General features: G+C 36.4%; 1 protein-coding gene across 1 annotated transcript; it reads right to left on the reverse strand.

The window, feature by feature from the left end:
* Positions 1-16,091: 16,091 nt before the first annotated feature.
* LOC138879492 (uncharacterized) lies at positions 16,092-18,360 on the reverse strand. The gene is made up of 6 exons (XM_070159105.1): positions 18,018-18,360; positions 17,473-17,789; positions 17,286-17,427; positions 17,035-17,180; positions 16,882-16,953; positions 16,092-16,142 (listed from the first exon to the last, which is right to left on the reverse strand). Exons 1-6 carry the CDS (start codon positions 18,358-18,360, stop codon positions 16,092-16,094), a joined length of 1,071 nt encoding a protein of 356 aa, XP_070015206.1.
* Between the last annotated feature and the right edge of the window lie 750 nt (positions 18,361-19,110).

The following is a 19,110-nucleotide window of genomic DNA, read 5'->3' on the forward strand; positions in this document are numbered from 1 at the left end:
ATACTTCAAATTTTAAGAATTATTACATTTTTAACTCAATTGATTTCTCAAATAAAGTTTCCTTAAACTGTTTGAGATTGTACTTTACTTAAAAAGGAATTTCTACTATGTTTTGATTTATTAATTTCTCGTATTAAAGGTAATGATTCCTTCGATATTGTACTTTAATTGAAAATGATATTTTCTTTATCAAATTATTTCTAAAAATAACTTCATCTTTTCTTGTTGATTTCCTAATTGGGTTGGAAGTTGTACTCTACTTTATGTTAAGTGAATGAGGCTCCTTGAACATTCTTAATTATATTGGGTTATGGAACCTATGAGCTGAGTAACATGAAAATATTGTTGTGCAATGTGAGACAGAAATATGTGGGCACAAGGTGCCGGGGAAAATATTATGGTTTTATTTAATGGCACGTAAGTTGTCCGTGCGATTGTGACATAAATATGGGCACGAGGTGCTAAGAAAATATGAAAGTGGGCCGAGACCTATATTATTTATGATTATGAAATGAGGTGTCACAAGGTAACCTTTACTCGAAAGAATTATATTCGAAAGATGCTTATCTGAAAGATATTTATTTGAAGGAAATATATTCAAAATATATTTATTGAAAAGCATATTATCTTAGAGATGATTACTTGAAGGAATTATAGGCGAAAGATTTATATTTGAAGGACTTGATTAATTGATTGCACTTGTAATTATTATTTGTTGAGAAACATTTATGGTGTTCTTGTTGCCTGCTATTTATTTCACTGGTTGATTATTGTTTCCATCATTGTTATTTGCTTCCTATTATTTTTTTGTATATTATATTGCACAGGATTATTTGGTAGTCTGGTCCTAGCCTCGTCACTACTTTGCCGAGGTTAGGCTAGGCACTTACCAGCACATGGGGTCGGTTGTGCTGATACTACACTCTGCACTCTTTTGTGCAGATCCCAGTGTGGTAGACTTCGGACCGCAGTGAGATTGTTGTTTCTTGTTCATCAGGCGATCCGAGGTAGTCCTGCAGGCGTCCGCAGGCCTTGGCGTCTCCTTCTATCTACTATTAATGTTTCTTTCATGTATTTCCAGAGACAGTGTTGTATTTATTTCTTTCAGACCTTTATTTGTAGTACTCCTAGACAGTCTGTGAAGTTGTGACACCAGTCTTGGGTAGATTTGTTATGGATTGGTATTAGCGGTATTATTAAATCTTTACAATGCAGTCTTCTGCTTATTCAATTCTGTTGTTATCTAATTGTTGGCTCTTAACCGTTATCGGATTAAAAATGGAAATAAGGTAGTTAGTTTAGTTGGTTGGCTTGCCTAGCTTTCACTAGTAGGCACCATCACGACTCCCGAGGGTGGAAAATCCGGGTCGTGACACGTTAGGAGTAATGTTGTTCAACAACTACCTAAATATGTACTCTCTCTCGAGCACTACACACTAAATAGGCACAGTCAATTGATGGCCATTCAATCAACAACAACAAACACGTACTTGAACAAGTAGAGAAATCCAATGGCTTAATTATATAAAAACATAACAAGAATTTATCCTACAAAAGGTTCTATCAAAACCCTAGATAACAAATTAGCTATTCATAATAGTATGTAAAACTACAATACTAAAAGTCATAACCAACAATGAAAAAATAGGAAGAGGAAGGAAAAACTAGTAGAAGAATTCTCAGTCTTGCTCCTATTATGTTTGTGCCTCCTTACAGTGGCGGATCCAGGATTTTAAAGTCGTGGGTGCTCACTGATAAAAAATTTGAAAGAAGAGGAAAAAGAGTTTAGTTATGGGTGCTCAATCAATATTTACCTAAATATTTTTATAATTACCTATACAAATTTACTAAATCTTGTCAAAGATAATGGGTGCTTGAGCACCCAAAATTAGCATGTAGATCCGCCCCTGCCTCCTTAGGTCGAATCGGTGTCAAAAATTGGTCTCCTCTCCTCCTTAGGTCTAAATTATGTCAAAAGTATGTCTCTCCTCTAAAAATACCATTTTTCCATGTATATATACCAAGTAGGGTCGGGCCCAAACAATTATACCTTCTCCTACGTGAAAAAGGATAATATTTCATGTCTGGACTGTCGCGGCCGCTGTCAACCGTTGTACGGACGCGGTACATTGCAAGGCTATTGTTTCTGTCCGCGTCAGGTCCGTGGTCGCGGTTTCGACCGCATTTTTCGCCCTGTTCCGTTTGGAATTTGGAAAAACGTAAAACATAAAAGTTGTAGCCCTTTGAGTTAGCTTTCCAACTATATATTGTGAAGCCCAAATTGCTTTCTAAAAAAAAAGGTTATGTGCATTTTACTAGACAGTGCGCAATATGCCTACTCGATTCTTCGTTTTGTTGCTCTATCATCCGTTGATCCCCGAATACGATCCCGGCTTAATTATTTGGGCTTTTACTCAGACTTCAAAGCTCCAAATCACTTGAATTCATTCCATAACATCTACATAGCTCGGAATCACTCCTGCAAGGCATAAAACACACAATTAGTGCAAGACGCTAGCGATTAAAGCTCAAACTCAATTAAAGTACAGTAAATTTGAGTGTAATAAGCGACTAAAATACGTAATTATAGCCTATCATTAGTTCCCTTATCTGTTTCATTGAGAATTGAACCAGACATCTGACTAGTTACTCTGAACGCAAGAGAACTAATTGTATCAGGTTCCTTATCTAGTTCTCTCATGAAGTTTGTCAAATCATCAAAATAAAAGACGCATAACTTATGAAACATGTCTTCCGCATTTTTTATGATCTAACCGTGGTTAATTAATGTGTAGTTTCACCTCATTTATCATGGTTTTATTAGGCTTGAAATGAAACTGCACCAAACTGTTACATACTAAAAGTTTAATTAGACATTTTTAAAATTAATATACACCCATATATATATGCGCGCGCGCGGAGTTATTTGATTCAGCTTGAAAAAGCTGCAAACCGTACTTTTATGAGTTGATGTGTTTTCCAACTAAATTCAGACAAACAAAACCAAAAAAGTACATGGTTTAATATTTGATTATGAATTTAAGGGGTTGTTTGGCAGGGTGTATAAGAATAATGATGAATAAAGTATATTATTAATATATGGATTAATAATTCATGAGCTAGTAATGCAAGCATAAGTTATGCTGTAGAGATTATTTCTTATTCAATGTTTGGTGTGTTGTATTAAAAATTAAATGCATTGCATAATTTTTAAGAAAATTAATTATTTACAAAAATATCCTTCATATTCTTTAGCTTCAAAAGACTTTAAGGACAATTTTATCTTTAACCATGCATTAATGTCTTGGTATTACTAATACCATAATTTGCTATGTATTAATTATACATAGGATAATACCAAATAGATTGTATAATTAGTGCTTACATTAGTAATACATAAGTTAAAAAAGTATACCAAATAAAGAATAAGTAATACTAAAAATTAATGCATACATGATTTTCTCTAATGCATCCTGACCAACGCCCACTTAGTATTTTAGCAACATCATCGATCAGATGAGGTTAGACTCCCAATAAGCAATCTACTATCATTAATTTAACAATATCCTTAGTAGAGCGTCATTTGACTGATTCTTAAAGTAAATTAAGAAAAATAATACTTAGTACATTATTACATTTTAAAATATTAATTTGATCTGATCTCTTGAAAATATTGTGCCCTGTAGAAAAAGTTAAATATACTCACATTAAAAGTCGCAAATTCTAAGTACGTCGTGACAATAAGAAAGAGAATGGTCTTTCCTCATTCATAATACTTAATTCTATAAATACAAAGCCCCAATTACACTATACTGTCTTTGAATAACCGGCTTGAAATTATAAAATTAAAAACTCAGAAGAGTTTCTGTAGAGGATGTGTTTTTGACCCCTTCATGCAAATATTTGTCTTCTCAAATTTATCAAATATTTTTCTACTTTTGCTATTGTATGTTGTGAGCCGTTTGCTGATTTATTCTGCACATCAGTTACCCACTGGCCGACTTTAATCGTTTTTCCATGCAATAAAATGGATCATCTCGAGGAATGTTGGGCAACATTTAGTTTATTTTGTCTCACTACAATAATTAAAATACTTTTTATTTGTTGTAGAAAACAAAGAGATACTTTCAGGATAAACTTTTTTTTTTTACTATATATATAATGCAATTAAACAAAAAGAAGATCGCATAAAGAAGCAAGTATTCAAAATTCTAATGACATTATGGGGTTACACAAAAGAATACTAAATTCTGGACATTTTTCTAAGTTTGAGGAGGAACAAGAGGCAGAATAGAGGGAGGGAATACAAGCTTTACTCTCGTTGGACAGAGAAAGTTATGCTTAAATATAGAAATTTGGCGAACGCATGCTTTATTCTTCCCTTTTTCATAATAAGTTATATTATATATGGTGTTAATTAATTGCACGCATAATTATATCTTATTTCATACAAAATAAGTACTTATTTTGTTAGAATCTACTCCCTTTATCTTAAAAACTGATAATTTTAACATTTATGTTACTCTTTATCGACGTTTAAAAGAAAGCAATTGCCACATAGGTGCAGTTAATATTTTGCCTATCTTATTGTTGTAAAGTTTTAAAACATGAAAGAGAAAAAAAGTGAGTATATCCACAAAGATTTTGGTGAGATGATACATCACCTTATTTTTAGTTGTAGAGGTTTTGAATTCGAGAGTAAAAAATAAAAAATAATTGAAAGGAAACACACTTTCCTCTTTAATGAGTTTTGTGATGTGGAGCCTGAATCCAAATTAATTACCGGATAAAAAATGAAAAGAGAAAGAAAAGACGGGAGTATTGTTTAACTAAAAAATAGATTTTTAGTCAAAGCTAGAATTTAGAAGAACACGGGTTACTGATAATTAAAAGAATGTATAAAAGGAATCAATTTAGGTAGCAAGAGAGTAATCAAGAGAAAAACAAGTAAACCAAAGTTTATACCAATAGTATTTCGTGTCCTTACAATTGAACAGATATCTCCCTTTTATAGATATCTTGGAGATATACGTTTTGCCCAAATCATAATGAGGCTATTATGAGTAATTAAAGACATTGAATGCTACGTTACATAATCATTACATTCAATACAAATTCTCTAACGTATTCCACATTTAATGCCTATTAAATGTCGTATCTGCACTCTTTTCTATTGTTAGATTCATTCCTTTTGATTCTCGGACATAAATGACTTAGATAGGTACGAGAGTTGAGTTATTTGTATAACTGCCCGTGCCTCTTCCTCTGCCATTTGCTCGTATCTGTTGCAACTCATGCCTCTTGGCTAGTTGTAATTCTTTGACCATTTGACCAGTCTACGTGTTTCGACACGTCACCTTTATATTTAAATACAATTTTTCCCAATACAGATAATCCCCCCACTTTCCATTTATTCATCAGTTGAATATTTGGGAAGTGGATTTCATTAAAAGAGAATTTTTGTCACCATTAATTCTATGACAAAATTGATGCTTCAATTGTCGCTTCCATTTAATGCTCCGTACACGTGTCATTTTTTCATTGGTTCTGTAGTTTTGCAGCCCTTTTCAAGGCTTTTTACGGCTCCACTATTCACGAAGTGCCAGTTGTCATTATTATGGTCCTTCCATCACTGCACTTTTACCTTTGGCGGTGGCTTATTAATATAAATATAACTTCTTTCCTTGTCTTTTACCATATAAAGCTTTTTGAACCCTTAATTCCTTAAATCTCAGTTCACTTCTTCCTCACATTATTCTTCTTCGCCATGTCTTCACCAAATCCTAACCCTAGGAGAGTTCTCATTGTTGATACCTTCCTTAATGCCCCAATTAGACATAGAAGGGGAGGTAGGTTTCGTAGCTTAGGGTCTACTCGTGGTGGTGGTTCGTCTATACCTTCTCCTAGTTCTGGTCCTTCTTCTAGAACCAGAGGTTCCCTTTCTCACAAATCTTCTTCTAGGGATAAAGAACCTTCTGAACCATTACGTGAGCCTTTAGTAGAGGAGATAGTCCCTACAGAACTATCTTTTTACCATGATAGGGAATCTCTTAGAAACCAGGTTTCCGTTTTAGATCGTGCTGATGCTTACCCCACTCAAATTACAGAAGTTTTGACTCCTGTAGTTCGCAAAGACTGCCATTGGAGTAGTGATTTTCCCATTATTATCCCTAATCCAAATCAGAGAATTACTTCTTACTTGACTGGGTTCTCTTTTGTTTATACATACCCTTTCACTTTAGGGTTCAAACCAGCTATTGACCCAGTCATTCTTGAATTTTGCCATTTTTTTAATGTCTGTTTGGGTCAAATTGGCCCAATCATATGGAGGGTTGTTGCCTGTTTGAGGCATTTAACCAATATGATTGACGTTTCCTTTACTTTCCCTCACCTGATTCATCTTTACTCCCCTAGACTTTTCCATAATGGCGTTTTTACCCTAGTGGCCAGGAGTAAGAGGGTTTTGGTGAGCCCTGAAGATGACAAGGACCGTGGCTGGTATGCCCAGTTTGTTGCTGCCCCCACTATTGGCTTAGTGGGTGAGGATAACGTTCCCTTCCCTGAGAAGTGAAATTTTGCATGTAAGTTTTTTATCCTTATCGTGCCTTTTTTCTTCAAGTTTACCAACTTCTCTAATTTTGCTCTCCCCCCTTTTTTTAGCAACCATGGGAGTGGTGGAGGATATTCCCAATTTCTGTGGCTGGGTAGATAAATTGCTGAATACCGCACCAATAGATGGTAGGTCTTGGAAAACACTTTCTAACTGTTACGGTTGGAAAGTAAAGACTCATGGTAAGAGTTTTTATTTCATCTTTCACGCATATATATATATTTTTCTTTATTGCTCTAACTCACATCCTTCTTTTTATCAGGATTTGCTTTTCGGGGAGTTACTGCTGAAGCAGTTGCAGCCTCTCGTGTCTCTTTGGGAACCCGTATCTCTTTAGAAAGAGCCCGAGAAATAGTCTTGGGTTCTTCTTCTGTGAAAAGGAAAGTTGTTGAAGAGAAAGACTCTGAAGAAGAGGAAGATGGGGGCTCCCTGGTGACGAGACCACGAGCTAGGAGACGCATCGTCTCTGATGACGAAGCTGAAGTTTTCCCTCATCTTTCTGTTTCTCTTATCGAACTTGTTGAAACCCCTGTAATAATTCCTGACGATGACGTCACTCCTCATGATACCCGTGAGTCTATTGATCAACTTTTCATCAGTGGTTTTGGTAGTGGAAGTTTAGGGCCTGTTTTAGATGAAATACCCTTATCTTCTTTTTCAACTCTCGTGCCTGTGATTCCTTTCTTACCAGCCCTAGCTATTTCTGTTCCTTCTTCTATTGTTTTCACTTCTTCTACCGCTCCTCCTTTGACAATTCCTCCTCTTATCGTTCATCATACGGAAGTGGGCTCTTCAAATAGAAGTGTCGCTATTAGGAGGGTAACCATTAAAGTTCCTGCTGATAGCAGCCTTTTGAGGAAGTCAGGTCAGGCAGATGTATGGCTGGAACCTTTAATTGGCCCAATTGAAAAAGCAAAGCTGGAGAGCCATAGTTCCCTGACTCTAATGAATGATATCGTGCATGCCACACTGAAGGTATTTTCCTTCTCTCCCTTTTTTACTTTATAAAAAAAATTTATAAATTTTTTATCTTTGGGATTCTTATTTCCCTTCCTTTTTTAGGCCAATCTTATCGGCACAGAAATGATGAACAGAATCCCCCTCTTGGAGAAGGTAGCACGTGATTCTCAGTTGGAGGCAATCAATTGGAAGGAACAATTTGAGAGTGCACAAATTGATATGGAAGATTTATAAGAAAGCAAGAGTACATTAGAGCAGCAGGTGCGGGATTTAACTTCAGAGTTAGCAGTTGTAAAAGCTTCCTCAAGCCAAGCAGAAAAAGACAAAGAACGTCTCGAATCCTCCTTCTCAGAGCAACTATCTAAGGCCAGTGAAGAGAACAGAGAGTTGAAGGCTCTTTTGAGTCAAAAAGAAGTTTACGCTGGGGAGCTCGTGCAAAGCTTAACTCAAGCACAAGAAGACTTTCGAGTTTCTGCTGATAAGGTGCGTGCTTTAGAGAGCTCTCATGCCTCTCTTCAAACTTCTTATAACTCTGCCTTGGCTGAAAATGAAGAGCTAAAGAATGAGATTGCTGATTGGGAAAAGGATTATGAGATCCTTGAAGAAAAATCTATTGTTGAGGTAAGTTAGGCGTTTTTGAATTCACGTCGTGATACCCTAATTAAAGCTGGCCAAGAAAACTTCAACCTGGAGTCGGAGTTAGCTAAGATCAATGAGACCATTGAAAAAGCTCAGCAAACTCAGGACTTCCCTTCTCTCGTGGTTGAAGCTCCCGTGAATGTTGAAGCTGATACGGGTATCCCAACTCTTTCAAGCCCAATCGAGCCTGTTACTGCAAGCCAAGTTGAAACCGTATCTGTTGATGCATCTGCCCAAATTGAGCCCGCTGCTAGTGATGCTCCTACTTCAGTTCCACAAACTTCTCAATGACCAGTTTTAATCATTTGAATGATTTTATTTTTGTTTTTATTTTGGAAAATTGTAATCAAACCCTTAGCTTCATTTGAGGGTTGGTTTTAGAAACGCAAGTCCCCAAGTCTTTTATGGGGCAATTTGTATAAACAATTTCATAGTTTTATGACTAAGTTCGTACTTAGTCTTCAGTTTTTAAGTATTAAGAAGTTTTTTATGTTATTATCTTAAACTTCTGTCTACTTTATTCTTGCCTTTATTTTTAAGGACTTATAGAATAATTTGCATTTTTGTTCTTCGAAAATGCTTCTGTTAATCTCATGACTAACTAATTTAAATATGAGTTTTATAAAAGAGGGCCCTTTTATATTTCGACACTTAATGAAGAAGACATCTCAACTTCATAATGGTGTTATCATACGATAAAAGAAATAGGAACACATATGTTTCTTTGACAAGTTTTGAATAATACTTTACATGTATTTGAATTACATCTATAACTTTCTCGTAACTATTTTTCTTGTAACAGATTTTTATAAAAGAAGAATAATAGACACGGGGTTTTTCCTTATAACCTGTTTTAGTACATAGCCTTTACCCTAACTATAGTGTGGTTTTTCTTTGGCCTTAGCTCGTGGCTCCATCTCGTGACTTTGTGACTTTTTCTCTGCACTTGACTCTTTTAGGCTTGATTTTTCCTCAATCTTCTTTGCTATCTTTATACATATGTCTGTGTATATTATGTAGTCCCCCAAGTATTTGAGTGTTGAAGTATGAAGCCTCGAGCACTTGATAGTTTCTCTCATTTGGTCCTTTTCCTGAAAAGGAAAAACATACAGGACTCGGAGGTTCGATTATAGATGAAGACTGCTTAACCCGTGTTTCTATCAGAATAATTGTAACCCTAGGCCAGAAATTTTAGGTTATTCTGTGTGCCTTACAGGTCGTGACTCATCATTTAGTACGTGTTAGCTTTTTGCCTATCATCTAAAATCGTTAGTAAAATTTTAACAATTCAAAAATTAAATTTAAAATAGTGATACCTGACCGTGGGTATTCCTTAGAAATAGTATCTCTTCAAATGAACAACGTTCCAGTGTGAAGGTAGTGTCTTGTCATCCATTGTCTCCAGTTCATATGCTCTCTTTCCCGCAATATCACGAACTCTATAGGGTCCTTCCCATGTTGGACTTAATTTACCCGCGTTAGTTGCCCTTGTAGATTGAAAAACCTTTTTAAGCACGAAGTCCCCCACTTTGAAGAATCTGAGGCGTGCTTTTGGGTTGTAATATCGTTCTATGACTTGCTTTTGCGCTACGATTCTTATTAATGCAGCTTCTCTCCTCCCCTCGAGTAAATCTAGATTGACCCGCATCTCCTCATCATTAGATTCTTGTGTCGTCTGTGTGAACCGTGTACTTGGTTCCCCTATCTCGACTAGAATTAAAGCCTCAGCTCCATAAACCAATGAAACAGTGTTTCTCCTATACTTGTTTTTGTAGTTGTGCGATATGCCTATAAAACTCCAGGTAACACTTCAGGCCAGTTACCTTTTGATTCCTTTAATCGTTTCTTTAAATTATTGATAATAAGCTTGTTCGTTGATTCTGCTTGCTCATTACCCACCGGATGATAAGTTGTTGACGTAATCCTTTTAATTTCCCAACTTTGAAAGAATTCCGTGATTTGAGCTCCAATAAATTGAGGGACATTATCACACACGATCTCCTTTGGTACACAGAATCGGCATATGATATTCCGCCAAACAAAATCTTTGACTTCCTTTTCTAGCACCTGTTTAAATGCTCCTGCCTCCACCCATTTAGTAAAATAATCAGTGAGTATGAGCATAAACTTTACCTGTCCTTTTGCTTGTGATAATGGACCCACGATATCCATTCCCCACTTCATAAATGGCCATGGCGCAATGACCGGATGTAATAACTCCGCAGGTCTATGCATATTTTTACCGTACCTTTGACATTTATCACATTTGACCACGAAACTTTCTACTTCTTCTTCCATTTTAGGCCAGTAATAACCTGCCCTAATTAAGGTTCTTACCAATGATCTTCCTCCTGCGTGATTCCCGCAATGTCTCTCGTGTATTTATTTCATTACATACTCCGTTTGCGAAGGTCCGAGGCATCTTGATAAGGGACCACCGAACATTTTACGATATAAATTGCCTTGCTTTAAGCAGTACCGAGCAACCTTCTTTCAAAATGTATGAGCTTTTTTCTTATCATCAGGGACGGTACCATACTGCAAAAAAGCAAAAATCTCGTTCCTCCAATCCCAAGTTAATTTTTTAAAATTTACCTCATTCTTATCAGGATCGAGAATTGAATGAAATAAATGTATAACTGAGGCGTTTGCATCGCTTGCCACATCAGCTGCAGATGCGAGATTAGCTAGGGCGTCCGCTTCAACATTTTCATCCCGTGGTATTTGTATAACTTTCCAGGTTTGAAATTGCTTTATCAATTCCCGTACCTTTTCTAAGTATTGTTGCATCCTTGCTTCCCTAGCTGTATAAGTCCCCAACATTTGATTAACCACGAGTTGCGAATCACTCTTGATTATAATCTGATTTATGTCAAGCTCTCGTGCCAATTCTAGACCTGCAATCACAGCCTCATACTCCGCTTCATTGTTAGTTATGGAGTGACATTTAATAGCTTGTCGAATGGTTTCACCCGTAGGTGGTACCAAGACAATCCCTAAACCTGCACCGTTTACATTAGATGAGCCATCAGTGAATAAAGTCCAAGTTCCCGGGTTAGCTCCATTGAATACCTGTAATTCTTGTTCCGCTTCTAATTGCATCCCCTGGCTAAAATCAGCCACGAAATCAGCTAACACTTTTGATTTTATACCAGTTCTAGGTTGGTATGTGATTTCGTATTCACTTAACTCTATTGCCCACTTAGCTAACCTACCTGATAACTCATGCTTATGTAATATATTATGTAAAGGGTAGACAGTTACTACAGCAATAGAATGACACTGAAAGTAAGGTCTTAACTTTCTAGATGTCATGATTAATGCAAGTGCAAGTTTTTCTAACTGAGGATACCGCGTCTCCGCATCTAACAAAGATTTACTAACATAATAGATAGGGGATTGTTTACCTTATTCTTCTCGGACCAAAATGGTGCTTACCGCAACTTCTGAAACAACAAGGTAAATGAGTAGTCTTTCCCTAGCCTTTGGTTTTGCCAGCAAAGGTGGATTTGATAAGTACGTTTTCAAATTCCTGAGTGCCTGTTGACATTCCTCATTCCATTCAAAATGATCCTGCTTCTTAAGGGCTGAGAAGAATTTAAAACACTTCTCTGATGATTTAGAAATGAATCTTCCCAAGGCTGCAATTCTCCCTGTTAATCTTTGAACTTCTTTCTTGTTTGAAAGTATATTAGGGATTTCTTCAATGGCCTTAATCTGTGCAGAATTCACTTCAATACCACGGTTAGAAACAAGAAAACCCAAAAACTTACCTGATGCAATGCCAAATGCACATTTTTCGGGATTTAACTTCATATTAAATTTGCGCAAAATTGAAAATGTGTCAGATAAGTGTGATATGTGATCTTTTGAATACTGAGTTTTAACAAGCATATCATCTATATATACCTCCATGGTCTTTCCTAAATGATCTTGAAACATTTTGGTAACTAACCTCTGATACGTTGCACCTGCATTCTTTAGACCAAAGGGCATTACTTTATAACAGTAAGTCCCCCTATCTGTTATGAATGAAGTTTTTTCTTCCTCCCCCAGATCTATTTTAATCTAATTATAACCTGAATATGCATCTAAAAAACTTAATAGTTCGTGACCTGCAGTTGCATCAATCAATTGATCTATGTGTGGTAGTGGAAAAGAATCTTTAGGGCGGGCTTTATTAATATCTGTATAATCTACACAAACCCGCCACTTACCGTTCTTCTTTGGAACTACAACGGTGTTAGCTAACCAGTTAGGATACTTTACCTCACTAATGGAACCAATTTTTAGTAATTTTTGGACTCCTTCTTGAATCACCTGATTCTTGAAAGTTCCTTGCTTTCTTTTTTTTGCTTGACAAGAGGGTATGATGGATCTTCATTTAGTTTATGAGTCATCACCTCTGGTGGTATTCCGATCATGTCAGAGTGAGACCAAGCAAAGCAGTCCACGTTAGTTTTTAAAAATTCAATTAACTTACCTCTCATACCTTGGCTAAGATTGGCTCCAACATAGACTTTTTTATCAGGCCATTGAGCAAATAACACAACAGGCTCTAATTCCTCTATTGTTGTTTTGATATTTTCATTCTCTTCTGGTTCTTGAATGGTATCAAGCCTTGAATCTACATTTGTTTGCCCTTGTTTAATTGAGGTTTGTGTTGTGGTGTCCTCAACTGCCTTCTGTGATTGCTATTTACCTTCATTTCTCGTGCTTGTATCTGCAACTTCCGAGCTTTTTTCATTTAAATTACTTGTGAAAGCTATAGCTGCCCAGTTGTCAGGTACACGTGGCAATGTCATTCTTTCACGTTGAAATCTGTCTACGAATTCTCTAAGCAGTTCTGAGTCCCCTTGCTTGATTTTGAAAATATCCTCCATTCTTTTCTCTACTTTTTGAGCTCCCGAGTGTGCTTTGATGAAAGAATCTGCAAGCTCAGCAAAAGAATTTATAGAATTTTCGGGTAAAAGAGAATATCATGTTAGCGCTCCTTTGGTGAGCGTTTCACCAAATTTTTTGACTAATACTAATTCAATCTCCTGCTTAGTCAAATGGTTGCCTTTTACGCCCATTGTCAATGCAGTCACGTGATCTCGTGGGTATGTTGTTCCCTCATATTTTGGAATATCAATCATTTTGAACTTTTTTGGAATTGGGAGTGGAGCAGCACTTGGCTTCCAGGGTTGTTGCGAATATCTATCCATATCTACCCCTTTGATTATGGGCGGCACCCCGGGTATCTGCTCTATGCGCTCACTTTGCTCCTTGAGCTGTTTCTGCAAGGTTAGTACTAAATTTTATAAATCAGAATTAATTACAGTACCTGGTTCTTTCTCCTGTGATTCACTGGGAGTTCCCTCGCTCCCTGAGTTAACAAGCCCGGAACGAGGGTTTTCCAGAGTGTTATTATTTGGAGTAGGTGTGAGTGTTGCAACAGGTAACTGGTTAACAAGTGCCTCAATAGCTTTGTTGACCTGAGCAGCAATTAATTTCTGCAAAGCTTCATCAACAGCTTCAGGATTTTCAAATTGAGCATACTCGTTTATTTGAAACCCATCAGAAATACCCTCACGAGATTACCGTGGAGAGTCTCATGGAGTAGGAACTTGAATGTTAATATTCTGTGGATCTCCCTGATTTTGTTGGTTCTCTTGGTTTCCTTGAGTGTTGTCATTGTTGTTCGACATAATTGATGCAACAACAAAGTTAAGTGAAAAGAAAATAGATTATCAGTTTTCCGGTAACGGAACCAATTTGTTTAACCAAAAAATAGATTTTTAGTCAAAGCTAGAATTTAGAAGAACACAGGTTACTGATAATCAAAAGAATGTATAAAAGGAATCAATTTAGGTAGCAAGAGAGTAATCAAGAGAAAAACAAGTAAACCAAAGTTTATACCAATAGTATTTCGTATCCTTACAATTGAACACATATCTCCCTTTTATAGATATATTGGAGATATACGTTTTGCCCAAATCATAATGAGGCTATTATGAGTAATTAAAGACATTGAATGCTACGTTACATAATCATTACATTCAATACAAATTCTCTAACGTATTCCACATTTAATGCCTATTAAATGTCGTATCTGCACTCTTTTCTATTGTTAGATTCATTCCTTTTGATTCTCGGACATAAATGACTTAGATAGGTATGGGCGCTGAGTTATTTGTATAACTGCTCGTGCCTCTTCCTCTGCCATTTGCGCGTATCTGTTGCAACTCGTGCCTCTTGGCTAGTTGTAATTCTTTGACCATTTGACCAGTCTACGTGTTTCACGTACCTTTATATTTAAATACAATTTTTCCCAATACAAATATTATATTTACGGAGAAGGATCAAATATACTCATGTACTATAAAAAATAGTTTAAATAAACGCTCCGTTATACTATTCGTTCAAGTAAATCTCTACCGTTATAGTATTGGCACTTATTTGCCCCTAATTGAGACAGAATGCCACGTGGCAGTTCTGTAACAAAAAGATACACCCCTAATTTATTCTAATTAAAAATTCACTCATTATCTAACCTATTACCCGATCCAAGTATTTACACCACATCACCTCCCAGCCCCAGCCCCTTCTCTTCCACCATCACCCCTACCTACTCTCCTTAATTATTGTCCAAAATTTTTGTCCATCTTCCTCGTCTTTCAAAGTCCATATCATAACCTTTTTCAAAGCAAAAAAAAACAAGAATAAAGAAAACTGCCACCGAAAAAAAAAAACGTAAAATCTAACAAACGTGGATATCAATCGGTGGCTCGAAATCGGTCGAATGGAAGCAGAACATGACAATAAGGACGACAAATTTTTGTACTTTTACCATTGGGGATTTTACGAAACTATTCCAAGTGAAGCAGTGAAGAACGACAATTTATGCACCTTTACCACTCCAACGGCATCTCAATTCGATCTTAGTTTACCAGCTCAAGTTACAGGTAAAGACAAACAATTCATACTCCAATAGCTTGGTCTCCAAATTTGCTTCATGTTACTTAATGACGAGAAAATTTCATGGAGTAGTTTTCCTATAATTTAGGAAGTTGGTGTAGGTGGAAGCATTGGCAGAGATGAAGTACCTTAGGTGGTGAAGTGTTTTCTGGAATTTGAAGAATAGGTGGTGGTGAAGCGGTCGGCAGGTGGAAACATTACCGGTGATTGGATCGGAGTTTTTAAGTTCGCTTTCGAATTAATCGGTTTGGATATTTTGAATTTTCGATTTTGAGCCTGTAAGTTGAGAAGTTTCTTCGTATTTTCGATTTTGAGCCTATTAGTTGAAATGTTTCTTCTTCTCACAAAAATAACATCTAAACCAAGTATTCATATTAAATTGCCTAAAAAGTTCTATATTCTCGCCGCAATCATCCAAATAAAGTATAAGTAATAAAATCATCATCCAAGAAATGCAACAAAAATATTAATAAGACTAATAAGAATAAGAAATAGTAAAATTATGTTCAATTAAAAAGTATTATAGTAATTTAATAATCAGTATTGAATATATGAGATAATATCTAATGGATATGGTATTGGACTTATTACTATTTGCATATGGTTAATGGACTAAATATTTGAATTTTTAGGATATCAAAAAATTCTAAGTACCAAATCCAATATCCAATTCAAAATTCAAAACTTTTAAAAATTAAACCCGTAATCGGAAAATCCAAACTGAAACAAATTCGGATTTCCCCAAACTATGTCTGCCCCTAATTTTTCTGGCGGGATAATTAATAAATTAATAGCTCATCTAATGTCAGCTTTTAGTTAACTGTGAACTCCAAACTTAGTACGATGCATTTCCGACCATGTCAGCACATGTGTATGGATTGTCACTCACAAAACAACCCCACGAAATTACTCTACTTTCTCTCTACTCTTCTTCTCCTATCTCTTCATCCTCCATTTTCAATTCTTGCACAAACTAATTCCCAGAAAAAGATTAGATAAAAAAAAAAGAGACATAAAGAGGAAGAAAATTGTATACGGGTAAAACCAGGACTAGCAAACACCTCGATTTCCCAGTGGAAGAAACAAAACAATAACATAACTACTCGGAATCGAGATCGAAGCTAGAAACCTCTAGCACTAAGGCTTGGAAGAAGCACTCACCATCGAGGCCATGGAGACAACGCCCCCGAATTTTATCACGATGTGAATTTTGGCCCGTATCAGCAGCTGATCAATGATTAACGAATAAGAAGATTTTTTTACCTTTCTTAGAGTTGTACTTAGGGTAAAACTCCTCTACAATATAAAGGGGGAGTTGATCGTTATGCGCATTATAAATTTGTTCCTCTGTTTCTAAACTATTCAAAGATTCTATTCTTGTTCATACCTTTATATATATTTTGGCTACGAGTCGAAGGCAGATTAATTGTTAGTCCAACAACCGAGCCCGAATTTAATACTACCACTAGTTTGGATTCTTATTATATCTTTCATTTGATTTTTTTTTTTGGTAATTAATTTTTTATTATTATCAGAGAAATATTTACAAGTATAACAAAAAAACCCTCTCAAAATTCACTTAGATTTGGACATGCAACCCTAAATCTAGTGCCCTCATTCCTTCATGACTCCTCAGCTACAGTCTATGGATAAAAATTGAACTCCTGCAATTTCCTAGCTGCCTTAAAATTCAAATTTCCTCGACAATGCACTTCTTGAACTATCATTCTGATTAACTCCTCACAGCTCCTTTGTGTTCCTCGAAATGTTCTCCAATTTCTTTCCTGCCAAATGTAATACACATCACAAGCTAGCAGCATTCTATAGATTACATATATTTGTTTCTTCCCTGTTGCATGTCTTACAGCCCATTGAATTTCATCATTCCACCACTGCACATCTCTTGTTATTCCCAGCCATTGTAGCAGCTTTCTCCATATTACTGTTGAATAGTTGCACTTCAAGAATAGATGATCATGGCTTTCTGTTGCTCTTCCACATAGCGAGCAATCTGAACAAATTGCTATACCTCAGCCCAGTAATTTGTCTCTCGTGTACAGTCTTCCAAGAATTGCCAAGTACAAGTTGAATATCCATTTTGGGCTGCTAATGTTACAAATTAATCTCTTCCATTCCACTTTAGGTAGTTCACCTTTGAGCTTATCATATACCAGTCTGATGGAGTATTCCCGCATGTTCATCACTTCTTCTATTCCTATACTTGCCTCATTCAAGTATTTAATAGCACCTAAGATTTTCTGAGTGAGCCAAGCAGCTTGTTTAACCTTCACATTTCATGCTACCTGTTGTTTGATATAGTACGTGTGAATCCATTGTATCCACAAGCGGTCCTTCTTCTTGTTTATATTCCATAGATGTTTGATCAAAACAGCTCTATTCCATATTAAGATATCTGTTATGTTTAAACCCCCTGCAGATTTTGGCCAACACAATTGCTTCCAAGCTACTAGAGCTTTGGCCTTGTTCTCAGTTTCTCCTGTCCATAAGAACCTTTTGCAAATTGTCTCAATTCCTTGAATGATCTTCTTAGGCAGAGGGAAGATTTGGGACCAAAAAGATTGAATAACAAATAGTACACTTTTGATCAATTGCAATCTTCCTGCATATGATAGGAATTTGGTTGTCCAGTGCTTGATTCTGCCTAGCATCTTATCCAGCAGAGGTTGACATTGAGTTATGGATAACCTCTTAGTACCCAGTGTGACTCCTAGATACCTGAAAGGTAGGGAGCCTGTGGAAAAACCTAAGCATTGGATAATTGGTTATTGGATATCCTCTGTAACCCCTCCAAAATATATGGAACTTTTATCCTGGTTTGCACTCAGACCTGAAGCTTTTGAAAACTGATCAAAACACTCATATAGTAGTTTAATGGATACCACATCACCCCTATAAAACATCAACAAGTCATCTGCAAAGCTGAGTTGAACAATATGCAACTTCTCACACCTCAGATGGTAGTTGAAATCAGGCTTTTCCTTCAGAGTCTTTAATATTCTAGTGAGATACTCCATGGCTATAACAAAGAGATATGGTGACAATGAGCCTCCTTGTCTAACTCCTCTTCTTGCATCAAATGGTCTTGTTGGCTTTCCATTTACAACTATAGTATAAGACACTGTAGTTATACATGCCATGATCCATGAGAAAAACTTTCCTGGGATATTCATTTCTGTGAGCACTTATTCAAGGAAATTCCATTCTATGGAATCAGATGCCTTTTGCATATCAATTTTTACCATACATCTTGGTGATACACCCTTCCTCCCATAGCCTTTAACAAGTTCATGTCCCAGTAGAATATTATCACTCAATATCCTGCCTGGTACAAATGCTGCTTGACTCATATCAACTAGGGACTCCATTACTGTTTGCAATCTGCTTGTGAGCATCTTGGAAATAATCTTATATATGATAGTACAACAAGATATTGGTCTAAACTGTTTGACAGAAGAAGGGGTTTTCACTTTTGGGATCAGAGTGACTGTTGTGCTATTTACTGGTTTGTACATTAGCCCTTCATTAAAGAACTCCAAAACGGCTTTTGTAATGTCCTTACCAATTATGTGCCAAGTCTTCTTGTAGAAGTATGCATTGAACCCATCCCCACTTGGTGCCTTTGAGTCTCCTATCTCCTGCAGTGCCTTCATCACATCTTCATTAATAAATAGAGCTATAAGTTGTAGCTGCTGAGATCTTGTAAGCCCTGGACCTTTCCTCATTATACTAGGATTAATAGCAGGTATGCTATTAGTGGAACTCCCTAACAGTCCTTTGTAGAACCCCACAATTTCTTGTTCAATATCTTCTGGTTTGTTGATCAACCTTCCCTTGTCATCATGTAGGAATTTTATCTGATTCTGTGTTGCTCTCCTTTTCATGCTTGCAAAGAAAAAGGCTGTGTTGGAATCACCCAATTG

Source organism: Nicotiana sylvestris, chromosome 10, assembly GCF_000393655.2.
Source record: "Nicotiana sylvestris chromosome 10, ASM39365v2, whole genome shotgun sequence".
Classification (NCBI taxonomy): domain Eukaryota; kingdom Viridiplantae; phylum Streptophyta; class Magnoliopsida; order Solanales; family Solanaceae; genus Nicotiana; species Nicotiana sylvestris.

Coding starts and splice junctions, on each gene's coding strand:
- LOC138879492 (XM_070159105.1), bottom strand. CDS start 18,360: ATGAATATCCCAGGAAAGTTTTTCTCATGGATCATGGCATGTATAACT. Junction 17,790..18,017: donor TCAGTTTTCAAAAGCTTCAG/GTCTGAGTGCAA, acceptor TATCATATGCAG/GAAGATTGCAATTGATCAAA. Junction 16,954..17,034: donor ATGATGAAATTCAATGGGCT/GTAAGACATGCA, acceptor TACATTTGGCAG/GAAAGAAATTGGAGAACATT.